We start from the raw sequence: 25,499 nt of genomic DNA, 5'->3' as shown, positions 1-25,499 counted from the left end.
TGATATTTCTTATTTGTGTACCCTCTATAGCTTAGTTGAACACTATCATGCATTGTTTTCATTAAGCATAATGTGTGTTTTATTTTTTGTCATAAATTTTTTGAAAATACAAAAATATTTTTTTTTTTTTTGTATTATGCATTTTCAAGACATGTAATTGAGGTTGGCCAATGAAATTTGCATTTCATGACTGTGTACCTTGTTTAGCTTTGATGAGCTTTATTTTTTCTGCACTTTGCTAGTTTGTGCTATGTAGTGCTTATATTGTGTGAGTTGTTTATGATTTTTAAACGCATGCTCTTGATTTTGAAGTTACATTCTTTTGACTGTAAGGACTAAAAAATCCTAGGAAAAATGCATAAATAACCATCTCACCACTATTACTCGCCAATCATAAACACCTGTGTGCAATCATAAAAGTCGTGCTCGATAAGATGTAGCACTTGCACAGCAAGATATTTAAGGTATTAATGTACAATAGAAAACAGAAGCAAAAAGCAAAATAAATGAAAAACAAAGAAAAATATGCTTCAAAAGAAAAAGAAAAAGCAAAATAAATAAATAAATTGCATGGTTGCAAGCATGTTTTCTAGGAGATGTGGGAGTTATATGATGTAACTTTTTAGGTGATAATCACTTTCAAACTTATGTGATGAATAATGTAGAAAGTGTGTTTATTTTGTTTACATATCATTGTGTGAGTATCTCATACACTTACTAGTTGCACACACTACACGCAAATCTTTGCTAAATTCTGTACATATGATTTGTGTATCGACTAAGCTAGCCATCTTTAATTGCATATGAATTGATGTGCAAATACATATTTTTTATTTAGTTGGGAACAGGGACAGACCCACATCCCTCTCTCAAATACTGGGCTTCCTTCTCCATTAGACAGCTTGGGTAATATCGCTCTTAAGTTTGCAAATTAGCTATTTTATTTGCATGCCCATATTTTAGAGTTTATAGTTGGCCCCCTCAAATTTTTGGATTGGTCTAAATAGCCCAAAATAAACTAATCACTTAACCCTTTCTTTAGACCCATGGCCCCTCCATAGTCCAAATACAACACAACAAAAAATCCACAAATCACCAATATCATAATTCAATAACTCATAACCAAAAAAATCTCATAGAAAAAAAAATTTCCTTACGGGGGTGACAATAATTTATATAACTTTTTAATTGATTTATAAATTATGGGAAAGTCAATTACAATATTTAAATTTTTTTCAAAAGATAAAATGCAAAATTCTTTTAGAAGCCAATATTGATGATGTAGCATTGCTAACTCTTAATATTAATATCTCAATTTTTTAAAATCCTCAAACAAAGTTTTGAAAACTTCATTAGTGTGATTTTTAGTTGCATCCAAAAATATGGGTTTATCATATTGGTGAGTTGGTCAACGTGATAAAATCAACATATCAATTCCAATTATCCAAAATTTGGAGATCCAAAGTCCTCTTCTTTTTTTATTTTTCTTCGAAAATGTTAGAATATCATATTGTAACTCTCAACTTTTTTTTGTTCATATTATTTCCTTCTTGACTTAAATATTTATGGTAATAAAGTGCAATTGTTTTGTCTACCATGATTTTTTTTTAATAAACCATGTCACTTGAAATTTTTTTGGTTCATGCTTTGGCCTCCCCTAGGTTCAAATCCTGGTTCCGTCCCTAGTACTTGGGAATTTTAAAAAAAAAAATGTTTTAGAAGTTTAAATCTTGTGGTTTTAACTTCTTCATTGGTTTTGATATTTGCATTTAAGAGGCATCATGTTTTTAAAACTTTTTTGGATTATGTTCATCTACATTAAGTCATAGAAACTCCTTTCAAGTTGTTTTTCTGCATAAAATTTCTAGATTTCAAAGTTTTAAATTTTTTAACTGTTTTGGACCGATCGAAGATCTCCCTCAACCGATCTAAAGTGTGAGCTTTTGTGTTCAAAACTCTCTGTCTCTCTCGATTGATACTCGATCGATGTTTGACCAATCGAAATTGGAAAATTTTCAGTTTTTGAGTTTTTAACCAATCAGTCTTTTCATGCATTACACATATAGATTAGGACATGCATTCCATTGTTTTCTTTATCCATCTTGCATTTTTGCAGTCATATCTCTCATTGTTTTTACACACAACCCGCATACACTTTGCTAAATTGTGTACTCAAACTTGATTTAAAAATTCATTGATTTATTTTTGAGTTTTGTACATGTTAGTATATGCTTTTTTTTTTCTTTTTTTTTTTGGTGAACTGTAGAAATTTTTTTTTTTTTGAGATCTGGTGGATAATAAATGTGTAAATATTTTCTCTACTATTGAAATTTGTTTATGAGTCACATAGTATCAAGTTTGCATATACTGAAATAGAGTATATGTAATACCTAGGAAAAAAAAATTAAAAGGAGGGTTATTTAAGTAAATTTGTTTATGGGATCAACCTTTATAATTAATATTACTAATGGGGTTTTTAGAAAATAAGGTTGAAACCTTAGTTTACATAGTCTAATTTTAAGTCAGTGTATACTGACAGATGTTTTGAGAGAGGAGACTACTCAAAATACTGAAGTAAAGAATGCTTGACTGGACAATTAAGGTAAGAGCCTAAAAATCTCTTCTTGTCAAATCTAAACTTTATTCAGAATTAAAATATTTTCTTATGTGAGTATTTTGGTCAACCGTGAGACTTTCTTTAGCCACGGCCGCAGGGTGTGTTCTACGAAATTTTCTTAAAAGAATTGAATCGGATTGATGGAGGAAAAAAAAAAAAAAAAAACGCTTGACGAAAAGAAAAAACACCAACTTCCTATCTAATATATTATTATTTGTTTATTGACTTGGCAGAGGAAGAATAGAGTTCCAATAAAAGCTTGTGTCAAAGATTTGTCCTCATGCCAAAAGAAAACTAGAGGCGGCAATGGCAGTAGGAAAAAAAAAAAAAAAATGAAGAAGAAGAAAGCTGTAAAGTGTAGCACACGTCCTTGTCTAGTGTGACATGGTACTACTTCTGGGTACTGTAGTCTTATCTTTTAAGGTATAAATAACGGCAAAAAATATATATATATATATATATAAAAGAAAAAAAAATATTATGATTTAGTGGAATTTTGGTGTGAGATAAGCAGACAATTATAAGATATTTTTAATAGTCTTTTCCTAGTCGGGTACTGTTATATGTCTTTTTTTTTTAATTATTTGATTATTGAGTAAAAGTATTTGGATATTGTTCTAGGTGATATTTAGAGGAAGCGTTAGGGAAAAGTTTCTTTTGGAATAGCTTTTGGAGGTAAGTAACCTTATCCTAATTGATTTTATCTTTGCGTATTTTAATTACTGAAAATTGTTTACAGTTGTTACAATTTATTTCTATTGTATTACTGATTTCAAGTAAAAAATTATCACAAATATATCTGATTACTGAATATATGACGTATTTTATTTAATTGTTTTTAGCTATACTAATTCAAAGTAAAGAATAAAGAATTTCCACCAATAAATATGAGCATTGAATATAAGATTTATTTTATTTTATTGTTTCTTTAGCTATATTGATTTAAAGTAAAGAATATAGAAATATCACAAATATATTTGAATATTGAATATACGATTATATATGTGTGTGTGTATATATATATATATGTGTGTATTTGAATAAGATATCTTTTTGTTAGAAACTATGATTTCATATATATGATTATGGACAAATTGACTATGAATTGATTTAGATACCCAAACCAATGAGAGTTATTCATTGGTACTCAGATACCCAAACCAATGGGGGTTATTCTTTGGTATTCTGATACTCAAACCAATGGAGGTTATTCATTGGTACCCTAAAACACAGTCACGGGGATATAACGTGACCATAGTTATAAGATTGTTAAGAATATGAATTACGTTTGAATATTTAACTATTTTGAGTCATCAAAACTGCTTATGTATTTTTTGGAACCTATTGTAAGTTATAGCTTTTGATATATGGAAAACTAACTACTTTCTAAACCATCTATGATATAATTGTAAGATTAAAGTTTGTGATCTATTTGCAAAATATTATTTTCAGATTATGAAACTTCTTTAGCTATTTTTGAAAACTCATAGCATATTATAACTTGAAGATTTATATTACATCTTATTACTTTACAGATCTATTGCTACATAGAACTTATTTGGATTTTGGTTACTTATTGAGTTGTCAACTCACCCCCTCTCTTTCTCCTTTAAGATTTTGATTAGGAAGAGTAGCATATGTTTGGGCTTCCGTTGGGATGTGCACATGAGTAAAGTTTAGGAAATCAATGGAATAAGATTTGAACTTTTATGCTTAAGATTAACATTTTGTGTAGTCCTTTAGATTTAAAGGATTTAGTTTATTTTTATTTGATGTTGGAAGATTATTATTTGGAGATCTTTTGAGAATTGTTTTATTGAGGATATTTTAAAATTTATTGATGAAATTTTCTTGAGGTTAATTCTTTAATTGTTAAGAGGGCCTTACACACTTGTAGGGTGTAAACTTTATAAGTGTGTGGCTGTTGTCACTTGCTTAGCTCTTACTTGGATTCGAGGCGTGACAATATATTTTTCTTCATATGCATCCTCAACTTATTTGTTTTTAAGTTTGTCTTTTTAGTTTTCCCCACCTCCTATAGTTTCCCCAAAATTATTTTTCCCAAAACTTTTTTTTGTCTATTTTTATAGGGGGAGAATGTTTATTTTTTTATTTTTTATAACCTATGTTGTTCATAGGGGCAGTTGCTTTCTTGATTCTCTATTTTCTCTTGTTATTTACTGTCTACCTTTTGATTGGGTTGTCTTTGGCAATACGTAACAAAAAGGGGAAGTAGTTTTATGTATATAGGGGGAGTACATGTATTTTTGGCCAGGGGGAGTACTTTGTTTTATTTTCAATTTTGATGTGTTTATATTTCTGTGTTTAGATATTTTATTTGTTTCACTTAAACATTGATGTGATGAGATTATGATAGTTGATGATTCTAAGGTTATTCATTATAATGTGTTCACTATCTAATTGGTTGTTTTTGTGATTTCAAAGTTTAAATTCTGTTTAGAAAGTTTTACTGTATTTTCCGCACATGCATTTATGAGTTGTTTTTAGTGTTGCAGGAATTTACAGGTTAAATCTTTCAACAACTGCTGTCTATACTAGCAACTAATAGTTAGTAGTTGTGTAAGATATGTATTTGGACAATAACTTGTTTTTGAGATGGTTTTTTGTTTAAGCATTACATATTGTGTGTGTGTTTTGTCACGGATTTCTAAAGGGGGAGATTGTTAGGTTCTAAAGATTTAGATTAAATGTTTAGAATCATGATTGTATTGTGTTGGCAAACCGAGAGCAAAACATGTCTAGTCTCTAAGTGTTTAGGCAATGCTTAAATAAGTGTGTTTCAAGATTTGAAGTCCAGCTGATTACAGAAAAGAGAAGTCAAGTTCTGCCTTCCTCGATCGATCGAGAATTAGACCCAACCGATCGAAAATCGCAGACACAGTTTTCTGCAGAAGTTTATTTCAGTCCAATCTCTACTAAAAAGTTTAGGGTTTCACTTAAACTTCTCCACATATAAAAGGGAAACCCTAGCCACGTTTTGAAGATTTTTTTGGAAGACTTGTGTGTTACTCTTTGTGAGATCTGAAATGTTCTGTATCTTCTAACTACACAAGATTCTACTGGAGCTTAAACTACAATAAAGAATTAGTAGAACTAGTTGCTGCATCAAGATCAACAAGAAAAAGTGATTTGAAACCTTTGAGTGGAGTTTCAAAGTCACAAGCAAGGGTGTGCTTGTGTTGCTGTAAATCCAAGAAGAGAAGAAGTCCATGGATTCAGAGCTTGTACATGGTCGTGTCAGTAAATTACTACATGAGGTAGCATTAGATTTAGGGTTAAATCTTTTGTAAAAACTTCAATTCTCTTATAGTAGATTTGGTTTACCTTGAGGATAGCTAAGTCAAATCCTCCCTAGGTTTTTACCTTGAAATGGGTTAGTTTCATTGGTTTTCCTGGGTAATCATATCGTGATGTTATTTACTTTTCCGCATCTTTACATGATATGATTCATATGTGTTTAACCTAAATCTGAAAATTAATCTAAGTAATCACTTGATTAATATATTAGGTTAAACAACCTGGTTTAAAGGGTCTAAACGAATTCTCAAGAATAATAGTGTTATTGCTATGGCTAGTGTCTATCTTGTGTATGTCATCCTCAAACCATTGTTCTTTTGTTGACATCCTCTAAGCCACCAGTGTGGCCATTATTTAACCATGGTGCACTAGCCATCATTACATATGACTGAAAAGAGTAAGGAAATTTAAAGGATTTATTTTAGTGAATTCACAAATATTTAATTTTTTATGGCTTTCTTGTCAATTGTTGTCAAAGCAACTAAACATGAGTAAGAATGCCATATTCTAAATTTATTATTATTATTCCAACTAGAAATTATCTCTTATGTAGAGTTTATAAAAATAATCATATAAATTCATTTGATAAAAATAATTAATATTCAACTATAGATATTAATATATGTATTTACTCTATTGTCTAATTTAATGAACTAATACTTTGATATAAATATAAACTTTGTTGGTTTAGAACCCAAAATAAAAAGAATTTCAAGGAATGCACCACATGGCACAATCTCATACTCTCTAACATGAGGTTTTTGCTTATATTTATATATATATATATATATATATATATATATATTTATATTGATTATTCAAAGTTCTTAGCATTAAAATTAATAAAAATAAAACTCATCAACATAAAAATTTCATTTATCCATTAAATACTATTGTTTTAACGTTATTACATACTAAAATAACCAAAAGAAGAAGAAGAATGATGAACATACAAAATAAGCTGAAACAACGAATTTTTTATTTTATTTTATTTTATTTTGTGTGTGTGAATAATTCAGTAGTTACAATGGGAGAGGAGAGATTTGAATCCTGAATGCCATTGAAGCACTGGGAGGTGCAAACTAAATAAACTATAAGGCTCTTGACAAACAACATATTTTAGGGGGATAAGTCAACCAAACTTATTATTAGTATGATATATCCTTAAAAAATAAATATTAATTGTGAAAAATGGTATTAAAATAAAGTTTCATAATTTTGTAATAGTTTTACAATCATGCAATACTTCTAGTCATCAAATTTACATCTTATTTATTGCAAAAGAAAGCAACATTCAATAATAATGTCCCTTATTTTTGTCACATTACACTAACTGTATAAAGGGATGTATGAGCTGGTGGCTTAAAAAAATAAGTAGTATAAAAGAAATTTTCCTTTTATTAATCTACTATTTTACACGATATCCATAATTAATGTACTCATACAGACATTTTAAAAGACAAGAAGGTAATTTTCACATTTAAAACATGAAGAGTAATGTTATAGCCACAAGCTACTTTATAACATTTTAACAAACTGTTGATGTGTCCAATTTTTTATTGGTTTTAATTTAAGCTCACCATTAACATTACTTTTTCATTTACCAATAACTACTTATTACATCAGCAATTTGTAAATTTAAAAAAAAAAAAAAAAATTTGTATCTTTGCTATAACTCAAAACATGAAAGTAGATATGTAAAAGTAGATGTGACAGAATAAAAACCCAGGTATAATGACTTTTTTATTTTTTATTTTTTTATGGACAGGTATAATTACCCTTAGGTAAATGAAATATTATTATATATATTAAGATGCTAACCTGGCAAGAGATAATCTTCAGTGGGCCCAAATGTCACTCCATGTAAGAAATGTTTTTAAAATTTTTCCTTTTAACCATAACAACGCTATTGGCACAGAATTTAGGTACAAATTTTTATGTGTTATACTTAAATTACATAAATGAAATCAATTACGTGATTGTATTGATTAATTATTTATATGATGGAATTTAATTGTCTTTTAAAAAGATAGCTTTATTTTTGCTACATTGGAGAATACAACTATATGGTTAAATTTAATTAGAAAACCTAATCTAAAAATTTTCATTTTTGTGTAGTCATAATATGTAACATCTCCCTCACACCTAGTGTGGGACCCGCCCCCATTTGAAAGGGGTATTATATATGATGGTTACATGTAAAACCACCTCCTAAAGTACACCATCTAAGAAATTGTACCTAAGGAATACTCTAAATAATAAATAGAAAAGTAACATTTTAATCTAATAATTTAGTAATGTCACAAATTAAATCATAGGCCAAAAACCTAGGTATCTTTAAGCGCAATATATTAGAGGCTGTTTGGATGCTTTTTTTTATCACTCAATTTCCGTTACTTAATTTCCATCACTCATCACTCATCACTTAAAATACCATACCTATTTGGCACCATCACTCACTTGTCATCACTCAATATTTTTCACATTGTTTGTGGGTCCCATACTTGTCACTCGATGCAGTTTTTTTTTTTTTTTTTTTTTTTTTTTTTTTTTAAGTACCCAAACTCACCGAACTAGTGGAAAAAAAAAAAGAAAAAAAACCTAGAAACTCGAACCCAGTGAAAGAAGAAGGAAAAAAAATGGGAAGAACTGAAGACCGAACCAGTGAAAGAAGAAGGAAAAAAAATGAAGAACTGAAGACCAAACCCAAGAGAAGAAAGGGAAAAAAAAAAGGTTAAAAAGTGTAGCTATGGGTCCCTTCATGTGTATTTATTTACAGCAATGCCATTGAGTTATGAGTTATGGAAATTGAAAATAGTTAAAATGTCTTTTCAGTTTTTATAACTCATAACTCAAAAATTAGAGAATTGAGTGATGAAAATAGAGTTATGGTGGTGCCAAACGGACTTCTAACTATGAGTCCCATCATTTTTGAGTTATGAGTTATAGAAACAGATATATGAGTTATAGAAATTGATGAACCAAACAGTCTCTTAAGTTCTCAATTAAAACACATAAAGGCTAAAAGTTTTGTAATTTAATTGACACATTCCCATATACAAAGTGTTTAGGGGTCTAGAGAAGAAAGGGTTCAAGGTACATGGTTAGTTGCATATTGTAGCTATCTAAATAAAATAAAATTAAAACACATAAATGTATTGAATTAATTGTTTTGAAAAATATAACATTATTTGTGTTTTGACTGGTCAATTCAACTATGCATCTAAATTTAATTGAAAAACCAATTGTATTGTACTTTTCTAAAGTAAAAAATAAAAGCTTAGTCTATTTAAGTAAAATGATGTCATGTTTAGGGGTCTAATTAATATGAGAATTGGGTGTTTCAAATGTCATGGTTTAATTTATCAATGTCAAAAATTATAGGGTTTGAAATGTAAATTTTTTTAATATATATATATATATATCCCTACGAAGAGCGAACCAATGAAAATCCAAGGTCAGATGGATGTTACTTCTAGGTAGTATAATAGCAACAAGTTTAACAATTTTATTAGGGACACCAAATTTAATGGTACTTTTTTTTTCTTTTTCTTTTTTTGAGGAACAAAGTTAATGGTACTTTAGGTGATGGATTGAATCCCAATGCTACTTTGATTGTGGCCTTCAACGATCAACTGCCCACACATTTATTTTGTTACATAACATAAACTTTTGTTCAGTCAACATCAACCGAAAGATAAATTGAAGCCCTCTCGACCAGTGTCCGGAGTGTCTTCATGCGGTATCGACTTGCATCCAAAACCTAAACCTATTAAAGTAGGTAGGTAATAGTATTAAAGTTTGGTTTCTATATATGCATGTCCCCACACGCTAAAAACGTAGCACTCGACCCATCACATCGATCGTACATGCAAATGCTGAATATGGAGTTTGTTAATGTGTGTACTAAGAGGACACAATAATTATTTATTTTTGAAAATTTTTTTTAAAAATTAAAAAAATATTAACAATTTTTTTAATTGTCAATAAAATATTTTTAAAAATAGATGACTTAGGATACATATTAACCGATCCTGATAATATAAATTTGAACGATTTGCTCTACTCCCTAGTCTCCCTTCAGTTAAAAAAATATAAAGTAAAAAAAGTTTATTGTCTTATTGGGACTATTTTACGATAATATTGAAAACTTATTTGGTGAAAGTTGAGTGGTTCATGCCTTCATATTTTATATAAAAATAATAATAAAATTACAAAGCTGTATAACCACATGAACAAATAAGATAAAAGATTGAAAAGAAACAAAAACACAAAAAACAAAATCTATGCCAAACAGACACAAGGGACAAGATTATCTATTCACGTTTTTACTGTAGAATAAATAATACAATAAAGATTTGCAATATCCAGTGTGTTGACCCTAATATGGGCAATTTTAAGGCTGATTTTGTTTCACTAGAAAATATTTTCAAGTGTTTGGTTACATTGGTAAAAATGTATATTTTTAAGTGTTTGGTTTTATGCTTGAAAATATTATGAAAAATATTTTTTCTATTATTTGTTTTCATGTAATATAAAAATAAGTGAAGACCAACTATGTCAATAGAAGGTGTTACAACCACAAATAAAAGAGTAAAACATTTTGTGCTAAAAATGTATCTATGATTCTATATTATAGTCAACTTGAAATTTGACTAGCAATTTTAGCTACCCTAAACATTCACAAATGCAAAAAATGTTTTTCAGATATCAATTTTTGTTGAAACAAATGCAACCTAAGGGTAAAAGTTTTCCTTGAACTTCAATTTTCAACTAGATTTTTATTTTTATGATCTAGAATATAATAAGAAGTTGAAAAAAAAATTCAAAAAAGGTGAGCTTTCAAAGAAAAAAGGATGAAATTTATAAACATAATAATCTCAAGTCAACTTCAATGAATGAAATTAACTTGCTAAAGGTAATAATAGAGCCTTATCAAGAGGGGTGAGTGGGGTTTAGAAATAGAATGCTCTAGTGTTTTCCATAGACAAGTCACAACAAGTACTAGAATGCCTTGTGAATGACAAAACCACATTTTCCTTTTTCTTGGTGATGACAAAATAGCATCTCAGATTTGTTGGTGGACCACGTTTCTCATTTCCAAAACCCGGCGATTTTGGCCCATTAGCATTGATTTTTAAAATATTTAGGCCCGAAACACTGTTTGGGAAATATATAGCAATATACCACTTTTTTAGGTACTCGAGCTTGCCAAGCTCGAGTACCATGTTTTTTTAATCCACTATCGGCCCATATTCAAGGAGCCCTATAGTGGCGTTTTTAAGCCCTATAGTGACGTTTTCGGGCCCTATAGCGGCGTTTTCCTGCAAAATTTTTTTTTATAAGTCCCCATAACAGGTTCAAGGGGCCCTATAGTGGCGTTTTTAATCCCTATAGTGACGTTTTCGAGCCCTATAGCGGCGTTTTCCTGCAAAAAATTTTTTATAAGTCCCCATAACAGGTTAAGGGGGCCTATAGTGGCGTTTTTAAGCCCTATAGTGACGTTTTTGGGCCCTATAGCGGCGTTTTCCTGCAAATTTTTTTTATAAGTCCCCATAACAGTTTCAAGGGGCCCTATAGTGGCGTTTTTTGGCCCGAAAACGTCACTATAGGGCTTAAAAACGCCACTATAGGGCTCCTTGAATATGGGCCGATAGTGGATTAAAAAAACATGGTACTCGAGCTTGGCAAGCTCGAGTACCTAAAAAAGTGGTATATCGCTATATATTTCCCAAACAGTGTTTCGGGCCTAAATATTTTAAAAATCAATGCTAATGGGCCAAAATCGCCCCAAAACCCCCCATAATTGACTATTGATCTGGGCCCCTTGACGGCTTGACCCAGCTAATGTTTAAACAAAGGGCGGCCTTGAATTTATGGACCTGTTCAAACTAATGGGCCTGCATATAATTTGGTAGGCTGAGCCTCAAATGGTCACAACCATTAAATTAAATACATGGATTTGTGTTGAATATATTAGAATAAAATTATGTTTTAAATCGTGTAATTTAGGCTAGTTTCAAATTTAACCCTTTAGAACTGTTATAACTTATAAATTAAAGATAATAACTTGCCCACTTTCAAATTGAACTTAAACTTTTAAAATTGTATCGATTAAAATTTTAGATTTTTGGGGTTTGATTTCGGCTTTGATTGGGGTTTTACCATTTTAAACTAATTGGATTTTAAAAGATTAAGATTCAATTCCAAACTAATGGATCCATAGGTTTAATTTGTAAATGGTTTAAAACTTTAGGGTTTAATTTGAAAGTTTTAAAATTATACAGTTTAATTTGAAACTACTCATAAATATATTGAGTTTGAAATATAATTTACATAATATTATATTTATCATTCACCTCTCAACTCTTGACTTTGACCTAAATTTCTAAAGGGCTCATGCATGCAATTGAAACAAATGTTTATTTTGATTTTTAGTGTGGAATATCTTAGATTTATTTGATTTAAAATATAACTTAGATAAATTAGAGTTATTATTATTTTTAAATAAAGCCATAAAGGAACTATACATAAATTTAGGACCCTTAAATTTAACTATTGATTGCTTTTAGCCTTTGAAGTTTAAAAGATGACCATTTGTTAACTTAGGCTTAGTTTTCTTACCCCATGTGTCAAATGGAGAAATGAGATGATTTTATTTAATTTTTTTTTTGTTTGTTTAATGATGTGTACATATAATGATATAAACACACCGTTAGTTAATAAATACTTTCTTTCTTAAGAAAAAAACAGTGAAAAGTTGTCACTAGTCACCACCTCCCCCCACCCCAATTTTCTATTTAACTTTAAGAATATGAATTGAATCCACAGAATATCTCTTATGGTGGTATTTAATTTCTATTAAACCCTTTTTTTAAGCAGAAATTTCTGTTAAACCTAATTATTTATAATTTCTATTTATCAATCATATGGTTAGTGCCTCAACAAATACAATATAATAAAAAATAAAATAAAGTTAGTACCTCAATTTTCTCAAAGTATAATTGGGGAAGGGAGAAAGAACTAAGAAAGAGTACTTCTTTACCTTAGTTTTTATTTTTTTAAACAAAGTATATAAATAATGGGAACGGGTGTGGTGCTTTTATTGTGCAAACAATGCTTAAAACAAAGTCAGACTTGGAAATAATGGCAAACCCAAATAGCAGTTGAGAAAATAATGTAGGCAAATGATTAAGGAAAGCAAAGATACAAATACATGTAAGAGAGAAGAGAGAAGGTATCCCTTTCTTTTCTTGAAGTGTGAAAGGTGATTAGTTTCAACACTAAGCAACCTTATCTCTCTCTCCCTTTATCAAGTTATCTCTTTTTAAAAGTCTCCAATCTATAATCTCCTCCTCCAATATTCTTTCAACAGAACAAAGCCACTCTCCCAGAAAAAAAAAAAAGACGAGTCTTTTTGTCTTTCTTTCGCCCTTTGTTCCATTATTATTATTTTTTTTTCAAGGAATTCATAGGAAACAACAAATGCGGCAAAAACAGCCCAGTCAATCATGTTTCAGAGAATCTATCAAAGCTCTTGAAGCTGATATTCAACATGCCAATACCCTGTAAGTTCTATACATATATATGTTTTTTGGCCTGAGGAAGAGACTGTAAGCTTCACATTTATTTTTATAAAAAAATACCATGAAGTATTATTTTTGATATATTGTTCTTCATAACTCAAATTCTGTAGAGGCCTTTTGCATATTAGTTATCTTTAAATGGCAAAGAACGGTTGTTTCATTCCTGAATTCCTGTTCTGAATTTTACTTTATAGTTTAGTCTTGACAATTGAAATGGTTAGGTGTTGTTTTATCATCAAATAAAGGTTAGGAGGGTGAATTTGTATATGAATTTGGGGTTTGGTGGATATAAGCATGTATTGCAGTCTGCTTTTGTAAGGGTTTTCTAGTTGGAAATGTCTCAATTTCAATTATATGAACACTATAGCCATTGTATGTCATAAAGTTTGTTTCTTTCTTGAGATTTCTACCTCTAGAACTCAACAAAGAAAACCCATTAGGCTACATATACAATGCCAGCACCCCAGGTCCCCAAAGCTGTTTTGCCTCTTTATTGCCTCCAAGTTGTTTACTTTCATGGTTTTGGTAAATATTGAAGTTAAACATTGACTAAGAGTTGATTAATTGAATTTTTTTTTTTATTGGGGTTTTGGGATGGGGTTTTTGCAGGGCAGCTGCTCTTCCTAGAGATTATTGTGGGGATTGTGTTCAGATGAGATTATCTTACGGCCCCTTTGCCCCCTTTCTTCTTTATTTGATTGAGTGGATGGATTATAGTTGTACAGATACTCTACCCAATTACTTAGGCCTTCTCAACGTACTTGTATATAAGGTGGGTTGTTATCTATTTCTTCTCATTGTCATTTCAATTCTAATTTTTGCATTGATGTTGAAGCTCTACATAATTGTATAGGTATACGTTGATGGAATGCCAACAATGTCCTCAAAAGAAAGGAAAGCAACCTTACGCGAATTTTATGGTTTGTTCTTCTTTGTGGCTTCTTGTTAACAACCATTCAATTTCCTGGTCTCCATATTTTTTGTTCTCAACTTCTAAATGGATTTAATTGTAAAATTTCTTGCAGCCGTGATATACCCTTCTCTTAGGCAACTTGAAGGCGAGTTCATTGAATTGGAAGATAGTACCTCCAGAAGCCAATCGACAGAAATTTTAACCAAAAAGAGAGTAGAAGAGAGGAGGAATCTTTCTGATAAGGATCTAGAGAGAGATGAAGAATGTGGTATATGCATGGAAAATTGCACAAGGATGGTCTTGCCCAGCTGTGGGCACGCGATGTGCAACAATTGCTTCCATGACTGGTAGCCCCAACTCCCACTTGCATTGTTAATGTTTTTATAAAGTAAATAGTATTTCACCTTATCTTGATTGTAGTTGGAATATATCTAATATAATGTGTTTGATACTAATTTGCAGGAACGTGCGGTCTCAGTCCTGCCCTTTTTGTCGTGGCAGCCTGAAGAGAGTTAGTTCTAGAGATTTATGGGAACTTATTAGTAACAGTGGTATGATTGATACAATTTCTCTTGCGAGGGAAAACTTGATGCGTTTCTACCTTTACATTGAAAATCTGCCTGTTGTGATGCCTGACACACATTTGTTTGTATATGATTACATGCTCTGATTTAAGATGAAGAATGAAGTAGTACACTACATGAAATGCTGATAACCCTTTGTATATATAATATAGAGTATGGTGAAGCTTAAATCTTGTCTACCATGGTAGGTTGAGGATCTGTTACATGGTAGCTGTATATATATAGTTAAGTGAACTATTGCATATCCCTTCTCATTGACTTGGAATGAGGGTATTGATAATCAGGTGGCTCTTTGAACATTCATGGAATCTCTCAATTAGCAGTCTAGAGTCTTAGACAAAAGCAAGAAGGTATGCTTGGCATTCAACTCAGCTTTTTGGAACCTGAGTGTTGAGAATGTAACTATGCAAGTGGCAAGAAATATGGTTTAATTATGGGTTTCTGTTTATAATATTATACTATGATATATGCCAAAATTCATGGGTCAAGTTTATGTTATCTAAGACTTTTTTCTTCTTCAATTCCCATAAAGGCCAAAATAGAATCCCAAAAAAAGATTTGCCATTATTAAAGGGCACTCAGTAGTTCTTTTTTTGTTTTTTGTTGATAAGTTGCCCTCATTTAGTTCTTGTTTGCTATAAATTATGAAAGGTAATTACAAATTATCCCTATGCTAATAACCCATTTCAAAATTTGATCCACAACTTTTCAAACATACCGCCCTCAGGTTGGACTATATTGAAATCGATAGGGGTTTGACCTCCTTTTTAAAAATAATAAATAAAAAACTAAAAACTAAAAATAAATAAAAGTACTACATTTGAATTTTGAACCTTTGTTTTTATTTTAGTCCTCCAAATTTGATTATATTTTCAAAATAATTCTTCTATTAATCTTTGTTATTGATCTAGCTAGCCAATTTTGTTTTTTGGAGAAACTGACCCAGCCAACTAAACATTGCCCTCTCTCTCTCTCTCTCTCTCTCTCTCTCTCTCTCTAAAGAGCTAGAGTGCTAGACCAATAATGAAGATGGATTGAATGATTATTTTGATAATGAAATCAAAGCTTGGTAGATCAAAATGTAAATTTTCAAATTTAGGATACCAAACTAAAAATAATCATAAACTTTAAGGTAAAAAACGTAATTTAACTTCTTCTTTTTTTTTTATTTTTTTATATTAACTGATTTTGTAATTTTTATTTTGAGAAATGAATTTGTTACGGACACAACTTTTGCACAAACTATTTTTTAAGTATATTTTAGGTGGCAAACAAATTTAGTTTGTTATCGTGAAATTGTTGTGACCTTAGCTTAAAAGAAATTAAAAATAAATAAAATCTCTCGCTTATATTAATTAGTTGAGTGCATCAAACATTGAGAGAAAAATTGATTGAATCCAACTTATTGTTTAATAGAAGCATTGAAAAACAAAAGAATCTAAGTTATTGTAGGGTTAAGGGCCCAAATTGTATATTGGGCCTTGGGCCTTGGTCGAGAGCATAGTAATCTGAGAACAAATAAATGGTGTTGGATGGGTCAAGCTTAGAATCTAATGAGTGAGATACGAATGGGAGGGCGGTCCGAGGAGGAATAACTTCTCAAATATGCTAGATACGGCTCAAATGTATGTCTCGATAGTCAAGGGGACCTTCCAAGAAATTCTAATGATAGGGACGTGCATCATGAACACACAAGAAGGATGGGAACTCAAAAATATCTAAGGGAAAGCTGCAACCACCGCATTGAATGTCCTATAACTAACCTTTTGACTACATTTATGTGGAGAAGATTCCTGATAAGTGCTGCTTTGACTACCACAACTCACAAAAAGCCAGAAAGGGTGTCTGATGGGACAAACACTTAAGTAATGGTTAAAATGATCGACAAGTATAGGATCAAAATCGTTCAAAGAGAACTATATAATGTAATAGGTTCTTCATGGATAGGGATCTGAAAATTAATAGAGAAAAACACTATAGTAATCAAAGTTGTATTTGTAACCTATTTAATTGATTTATATGAAAACTTACCTTCTCGAACAGTGAATTCATTCAGCTCTATGTTCCTTGTTCTTTCTTGATTATCTTCTAAATCCATACTAACCATTGTCAAATTCATTAAGGCTTAGCTCTTTAACCCATTCTCTACAAATTAATTATACTGGGCTCACTGAGCCAATTAGGCCTATCTAGACCCAACCGAGACCCGACCCACCCGGAGGACTCGACCAGCAACTGATCCAAAACCGACTGACCCGATCAAGTTACCAATCGGCGGCGGGTCATTTGTTCCAAAAACCGACTCCGACGGGTCGGTCTCGATTTTCCTCCCCCAAAACCCGAAAAACCCGATCCGACAGATGTTTAAGAATTTCCAACCAAAATTTCCAGATTTTGACGAAAATTTCCAGATTCTGGTGAGTTTTTCCCAGATTTCGGCGATATTTTCCAGAATCCGGCGAGAATTTCCAAATTCTAGCCTCAAATTTCCAGATTCCGACTTCAAATTTTCAGATTTTGGCAACAAATTTTCATATTTCAGCAACTTATCAAGTAGATCTAGTGATATTTCATCCAAATCTAGTGAAATCTCATCAAATCAGGTGAGATTTCTTCTAGATTTGGCGAAATCTCACTAACTTTTCGCCGTTTTCTCGCTGGAATCTCAAATCTTGACTCCAACCAACCCGCCCAAAACCAACTGGATGTCTGAACCGCTCGATCCGATCAGTTTCTCGGTCGGCAGCGGGTTGAGCACAAACTTGACTTGCCTGACCCATGGACAGCCCTAGAGCCAATATCCCTTACACTTTGGGCTTAGGCTACAAAACGTGTCCCTACAGTTATTATAAAATATTTTTTCTACTAATGCTTTGTTCTATTCACAATCAAAATTCTGATTCTGCCTAGATGATACGATGATTACCCAAAAAAAAAAAAAAAGAGGCAAAACTCGCCAAGCTATTTTTTTAATAGGACTCAATTTCTATGACATGAGTATGTTCTCTACTTAAATTAACGGACCCTTCTTATTTTTCCCCCTAGTTCAATTTTCTTTTCTTCTTCTTCTCCTAATAGTTTTTCAAAATATAATTATACAGCTAATGTAAGTTTGTATTTGTTTATACTTTAAATTCTTGGGTTTCCCTGATTCTTAATAATTTTATGATTTATGACTAAATGTTGTTATTTCCATAAACTCTCAAGTGACTCTGAATTTGTGAGTGGTTATGAAATTAACACCATTTTTATTTACCACTTGATAGAAAAAAAAGTTGTAGATTCTTTAAAAATTAACCCTCACCAAACAATTTCCACAATCACTAACTTCAACAAATCGCCATCAACAATCAATCAATCATCAAAACATTAAATCCACCAACCCAAATTACCACCACTCTCCTAAGCCCACGCTGCCGCCATCGTCCATAGCAATATTGACCATTAGGAGGTTGTGGTGCCATTGGTTGTCAAACATGACAAAGACACCACACCCAACTCCTTCAACACAATGTCGCAATCACCATAACTCCAACCCTGCCGGCCAAAACCCATATACACATTGCCACTTTGACTCATTTTAATTCTGTAAGAATGTGTACTTTCTTAGCATAATGTTTGTCAATAATAGTTGGAGCAAAATTATGGGGTTCTTCAAGCTTAAGACTGAAGTTCCCAAACATTGGTTGGACCATGACGATGGTTCATGGTTGCAAATATATTGCACTAAGTCAACATTATTAAATGCAATAGTTGAGGAACAGGTATTTGAATTTTAACCGCGACGTAAGGATGTGCATGGATTGGATTAGACGTTTGTTTGTTTGTTTGTTTGTGTTTTTTTTTTTTTTTTTCTTTTTTTTTTTTTTTTTTTTTTTTTTTTTTTTTTTAACTCAAACCGATTTTGTTGGGCAAAAAAAATTCAATCCAACCCAACTCATCAAATATGTAAAAACCAATCCAACCCGACCTAAGTTGGGGAGGAATGTGTGTACATATTTTATTTCTTGTAAAAATTGGGGCTTTTATTAATTATTTAAACAATTTTTTCAATAAAATTATTATAACTCATATAATATGATTAAATTATATTTCAAATTTGTCAAAATTTATTCTAAAAAATACCAAAATCAATAAAAAAAATTTTAAAATGAGAAATAAAATAAACTTATGTACATAGTGAGATTAGTTAGGTTAGATAGGATGAAAAACCCATCAACTTGAACTTAAATCCAACCTAACCCAAAGCTCAAGATAAAATTCCAACACAACCCATGAAAATTAACCAAAATATTTGGATTTGGTTAGTTGAGTTGATGAATTTGATGCACACCTCTTAGTACCAATTAAGAATTTTAAAGCTGAAAATTCCCATCAAAAAGCTACGTAAGATGACAAAAAAATGTTATACCGAGTCACCGACTCTTTTGTCATTTGCGGACTCCCTCCAAAAGACTTTAATGGATTAGGTGATTACTTCACAATGCCTAGTTTGTTACCTTACAAGATTTCCTGAGTACCTACCTACGTTTTAATGATGCATTTACACTTATCATCACTGCAAGCAAAACATTATGCTATCTTGTTCTTTAACTTAATAGGATATCTTAAATTACCATTATTGAATCCTTAAGGTACCACTAGGTCTGAGTCATAAGTTAAAGTTAAACTACTCACATGGTAGGCTGACTATATGGTTTTGACCGGCTGAAACAGATTAACTGAAGTCATCTCTGGCCTCTATTGATATGAGCTTGACTTTGACTACTTAGGTTAGGTCAAATTGATTAATTTGGGTACTTTGCTTGGTACATGGAATTAAAAGCTGTGCCCCTGGGAAAAAAAAATTTATAAATTTAATAAAAAGATCTTTGAGCCTGTTCTGATTGTGATCATTTGGGAACATGACTGAGTTGGGCTACATGGCCCATCTTTTTTTGAGAAAAGGTTAGTCCAATTATATTGATCCACCATTTTTTATTGGGCCAAGAACCTAAATCAGCTAGCTGCTCTGGCTCAAGTAAGGGTGGCCATTTATGTTAGCAAGTCATGTTTGTATCATGTCAAGGCAAAATTGTTTGATTACATGGATCAATCCTGATCTGACCCATTTAATAATTTAGTCAAAATATTTTAATCCTAACATCACTTATTTATTAAGCGAATTGACACAACACAATGCATTTAAATTTTTTTTTTTTTTAATAAAAATGTAATGGAATTAATATGGGCATGACCTATTTCAACCCATTTAAAAAATGACCTAAAATGATAACATATTTTTGTATTTTGTTAACAAATAAATTATAATAATTATTAATAAATTCTAAAAAAATTCTATTTCATAACAGCATTAATTAAAGTACTAATAGCATATAATGTGGATAATAATATTTTTATCTAATGAAAGTCTATAAGAATTTATGAGAACAATATTTAAGAAAGATAAAGGGACAAGAAAGGGTTTTTTTTTTTTTTTCATTGTTTTGGGTAAAATGATTAAGGACTTTAAAGTTATAATAAAGGATTTTGTCAATATAATCATTACAAATCTTTTAATTATTCAATTGTATATTTATAATTTAAATTTTCATTTGGATAAAAATAACATTTATTTTTATGAATTAAATTATTTCGAGTTGGTTGTCGTTAAGTAGATTAACATAGAGTACCGTTTGGATTCAAATTAATTTGGCGTTTGCGTTTTGTAATCTGTGTTTTTCTCTTTTTTGTTTGTTCAACCCGCAATTGTTGACAAGTCAACTGTGAATAGTGCACATGTGTATTGCTCACGGGTCTCACAAATTACACTTTTCAGCAACTTTTTCATTAAAAATGGATCCTACAGCACTATTTACACATTTAAAAATTATTTCGCTATAGCGTTTTTAGTTTCAGTTTTTAGTTTCATAAAAAATAAGTTGTATCCAAATGGACCCAGAATTGACCTACTTATTAATCGTCTAAAGGAAGTGGATCGAAATGTTTGGTATGAACCCATTTACACTAAATACTAATCGGTAAAAAATCATGTCGTATTCCCTAGTCATATCAAACTGCCACTCAGAGCATTTATATCAATCTATCTAAAATAACATAAGCCATACAATTTGCCCAACCAACCCCAAAAAAACACACATACGCTTATGCAAAATTGTGCAAAATAAGATTTTACCTATAGTAACCATGCAAATATATATAATTACCGTTCATATGTAAATTTATTTTTTAATATTTTCTTTACTCAAAGAGAGAGTAAGAGATGATTTGGGAGAATAATAAAAATTGATAAAAAAATAATTTAATAAAATAAAGTGTAAAATAGATAATCTGATGTGATTTTTTAAAAAAGTAGTTATATAAAAGGGTTCTATTAAAAGGTGCCCTTAAGAAATTTGTTAATGGATAATTTTTAAAAAAAATGATACTGCTTTTTATGAGAAAAATATAAAAAGGTATAAAAAAAAGTTAATTGTTTCTTTTTTCCTCATAAAAATTTCTAAAAATAATTTCTAAACCAATGGATATCTTTATTTTTTCTCTATGTATAAAAATAGTTAAAATAAATTCTTAGAGCATTCTCATCAAAACTTTCAAAAATTTTAGCATTTGACAACTTAAAACACTACTTTTTTCTATTTTAACATCTTACTTTACTACTCGTTCAACATTAAAGGTTCTATTTTTCACATTACCTAAAAACTATTCATCTCTCTCTCTCTCTCTCTCTCTCTCTCTCTCTCTCTCTCTCTCTCTCTCTCTCTCTCTCTCTCTCTCTCTCTCTCTCTCTCTCTCTCTCTCTCTCTCTCTCCACAAACTCACAACCAATAGCCACCCAATCACCACCCCACCACCAAGCCTTCATAAAACCCAAACAACCATTACCCACCATCACAGCGACCACAACCCACCATCCCAACCGCCACAACCAAACCCAAGTCGGTCTCAACCCCAGCCACCCTAACCTCTACCCACCCTAGCCGCCTCACAACCCACCCACCCCACCCCAACCTCTACCCACCCCAGCTGGCTCACAACCCACCCACCCAAACCCAACCTTAAACCCAGCCACCTCAAACTCAACTCCAGCCACCTCAACTCAAGCCACCCCAACTGGTCTCAACCCACCCACCCCACCCCACCCCGATCTCTACCCATCCACCCTGACCACCACCCATCACAGCCACCATGAGCCACTGCACCACCAATCACCACGAGACTGAGAAACCCAATTGAGAGAGAGAGAGAGAGAGAGAAGAGAATGAGAAAAGTTGATAGAAAGTGAGAGACATGGATGAGAGAGAAGAAAAACTATCTGTTTGGATACCGTTTATTTACTAAAAATATTGCAACAAAATATTTTTTAAATGAAAAAATACTGTTCACGCATTTTTGTGCTTTGGTTGATCTATGAATAGTGCCATAAGATCAGCCAAAAAACGCAAACACAAAAACAACGTAGATGCGTTGCTAAACAAACGCACACTAATTTAATAAAATGAGAAGGAATAGAAAATAATTTTTTATTAGTAGCACCTTACTTCAATAGGGTGTTTATGGTGTAATCTGTATGCAAGTGCTCTTAAACTCATGCAACCAAACATTTTAATCCAATGCCTAGGATGGTGCGCTAAGCCCGTTAATTACAAAGAAAATGGGCTCCACATCTTCTTATTTACTATTTATTTATTTTTCTTTTTGGGCCGCTAGTTTACTCCTCATTCCACAACCCTATTTGCAATAATAAGCTTTGCCTATCTTAGTCAAATGATTTGTAGCTGAATTGGTACTTCTTTATGTATAAAGAGTTTTGGGTTTAAAAGGGAAAAAGTTCGAACTGTAGATTTAGCACCATATTATAATTATTTCTCAAAAAAAAAAAAAAAAAAACTGTACAGACCGTTCTCACATCTTATTCATTCATCCTCAGTTTTTTTTTTAAACATTCCGTTAACAAGTTCATTAAGGACACAAGTTAAAAATATAAGTTGCATTTTTCAAAAAACAAAGTACATGTACACATTAATGTTTCATTGGCTTACATGCGTAAACTTATTATGATTAAGTGTTTTTTTTTTTTTTTTTCATGTGTACAATTTGATTTGATTTTAAAAAAAAAAATATATATATATATATATATATATAATATTATTTAACCCTCACGGCATTGTTTATTTATTTATATTTTTTCTAAGAAGGTTTTAGAATTTCATGACTTCATGGTAAAGGACCCACATTTGAGTGAGACATTTCTGGGTACGAAAAAACCATAGGCTTTCCCATATTGCAAAGACATTGCTCACTGCATGATTCAGCATCTTGGTGGGGTGGCAGTTAGAACTTAGAAGAATAAAAAAAAGATTTTAAAAAGTTTTTATAAAAAAACAAAGAATAAACAGGTAAAGAACAATAGTCGAAGCATCATAAGCCATATTCTAAACTTTTAATTAAACAATTAAAAAGCTAAACTCCACTTATGATAAGTTGCATGTTGTTCATCCTCTCATTTGTTAGTCTTCGATAATGATCACTCTCTCTTCCAAGTAAAATAATTCTCTTGGATATAAAAGAATTTCTTAGTGGGCATTTCCTTTTAAGCTCCATTTGATTTTTTCTTCTTCTTCTTGACAAACCCTACTCTTTATACCCCACTCTCAAAAAGGCATACTCTCTAAAAAGTTTAAACCCCTATTTGTTCAAAGTTAAACCCTGAACCAGCATTATCAACTTAGGCATTAAACTAATACACAAAGTAAAAACACCGACATTAGTCTAATATGAAAGGGAAATTTGTGTTAGTTCCACTAATGGGGCTCAACATGTACTTAGAGAAAATGCTAAAATCACTCACAACCCATTTTTTTGATCGAGTATTCAATGAAACACACAAAGTGCGCAAATAAGTTTGTTCTCGTTGGTCCTTAAACATAATTAACTCATCATTATGGTGTACATAGAAGCCGTTCTAATCTAATTATTCTAAGTGGAATTCTAGAAGATGTCAACTTATATATATATTATGTGTCAGCAATATGAAGCAAATGGCACTATCATGGCCTCTATTAAAGGGTCTTTTAATTTTGTGTAGGGTTTTATCGTGGCCTCATTCTTTCAAAATGATTAGCTATTCGTAGATTGTGTGATCAATAGTTTTTTTTCTTCTTCTTTTTAGGCATTTTTGTATTAATTCTTCCATTGATAATTCGACAACACAATAAACATTTCATTGTTATTCCTTGACGCATTTATCATTATGACATTAGTGCGAACATTGTACACTGTTTAGATACCCATTTAGAGTAATTAGAACCTTCTGTTTTTTCACTAGAGTGAAAATTCCTCGAACCTTCTTCCTTCCAAATTAATTTTTAAGGTTCTTTATTTGCATGTTATGCACTAGACCATTATGACCAAAAACACCAAATATTAGGTGAAGGAAATAGGTTTAAAATATTCGTAATAATACATATACGTGGGTGGCTTTGCTCATTGCTGACATATAATAGAAAAAAAAGTATCTAAAATGTCATTAGGTTAGCTGATTAATTGTCACTTCTTTGTTTTTTCCATGGAAATGTCCATAGTCCAAGACTCCCTTTTTGTTGTAACTATTAAATTATCACTAAAAAAAAAAAAAATTCATTGCTAAATTAAAATATCATATACCCAATAAAGACCCACGCTAAAATCCTTCTAAAACTCATAGCCAAATAACTTTGTAAAACATTTTACAAAAACAAACAGTAGCTATCTCTTCTCCCATTTGGTGGTTGGGTTACCGGTCTAGTAGGCAGTGTTGGCGGTCTGGTCGCCAGAGCCATTGGTCTGGCCACCGAACCTTCGACACTTGTGGCTCCAGTGGTTGAGAAAAGAGGTACTTCAAAGCAAAAATATCTCGATTAAATCTCAAAAATTACCAAGCTTGAGATGATCACTCAGTTTCGTCCTATTGGCTCATGTAATACCTCGTACTACACAATCACAAAGATCCTAGCTCGTATACTTAAACCCTTCACTGACCCAATGGTCCACCCATTGCAAGCTAGTTTTGTTCTAGGTAGGAAGGTAGGAAAGTTAGTGGCAATGTCATCCTTTTTTAGGAGATTGTCCAGTCAAGGACTACTTCAAAGAGCGAGCAAGGCTTTTTAGTAGTAAAAGTTTAATTTGAAAGGGCCTTTGATAGGCTCGAATGAAGTTTCATTAGACAAACAATAACCTATTTGGTTTTCCTTCGAACTGGATCGAATTGATTATGTAATTCATTTTGTCCTCAAAGTCCAATAGTTTTGGTGAATGGCAACCAAAAAAAAAAAAAAAAAAAAGAAAAAGAAAAGAGAAGAGAATATTGAATTCATATATTTAGGAGCCGTTTGATAATGTTGTTCTAGTAACGTTATTTGTATTTTTTGGAAATATGTGTGAATGGAAAAGTATGTGAAAATCATGGTTGTCAAAATCGCGATCCGGATCATAAAATCGCA

The 25,499-nt window shown here is 31.4% G+C and overlaps 1 protein-coding gene across 1 annotated transcript; it reads left to right on the top strand.

Moving 5' to 3' along the window:
• The first annotated feature begins 13,137 nt into the window (after positions 1-13,137).
• On the top strand, positions 13,138-15,506 carry LOC126718303 (E3 ubiquitin-protein ligase AIRP2-like). Its single transcript, XM_050420425.1, has 5 exons — positions 13,138-13,503; positions 14,131-14,293; positions 14,375-14,441; positions 14,547-14,781; positions 14,897-15,506. Exons 1-5 carry the CDS (start codon positions 13,421-13,423, stop codon positions 15,102-15,104), a joined length of 756 nt encoding a protein of 251 aa, XP_050276382.1. The 5' UTR covers positions 13,138-13,420; the 3' UTR covers positions 15,105-15,506.
• Positions 15,507-25,499: the final 9,993 nt, after the last annotated feature.

This window comes from Quercus robur, chromosome 3 (genome assembly GCF_932294415.1).
Source record: "Quercus robur chromosome 3, dhQueRobu3.1, whole genome shotgun sequence".
In the NCBI taxonomy this organism is placed as follows: domain Eukaryota; kingdom Viridiplantae; phylum Streptophyta; class Magnoliopsida; order Fagales; family Fagaceae; genus Quercus; species Quercus robur.
This window is presented reverse-complemented; position numbering and strand designations above follow the sequence as displayed.

Bases quoted from the DNA above. Each gene is read 5' to 3' on its own strand.
- LOC126718303 (XM_050420425.1), top strand. From the start codon at position 13,421: ATGCGGCAAAAACAGCCCAGTCAATCATGTTTCAGAGAATCTATCAAA. The intron at 13,504-14,130 runs GTAAGTTCTATA...GGGTTTTTGCAG, and splicing joins ATTCAACATGCCAATACCCT to GGCAGCTGCTCTTCCTAGAG. The intron at 14,294-14,374 runs GTGGGTTGTTAT...ATAATTGTATAG, and splicing joins TCAACGTACTTGTATATAAG to GTATACGTTGATGGAATGCC.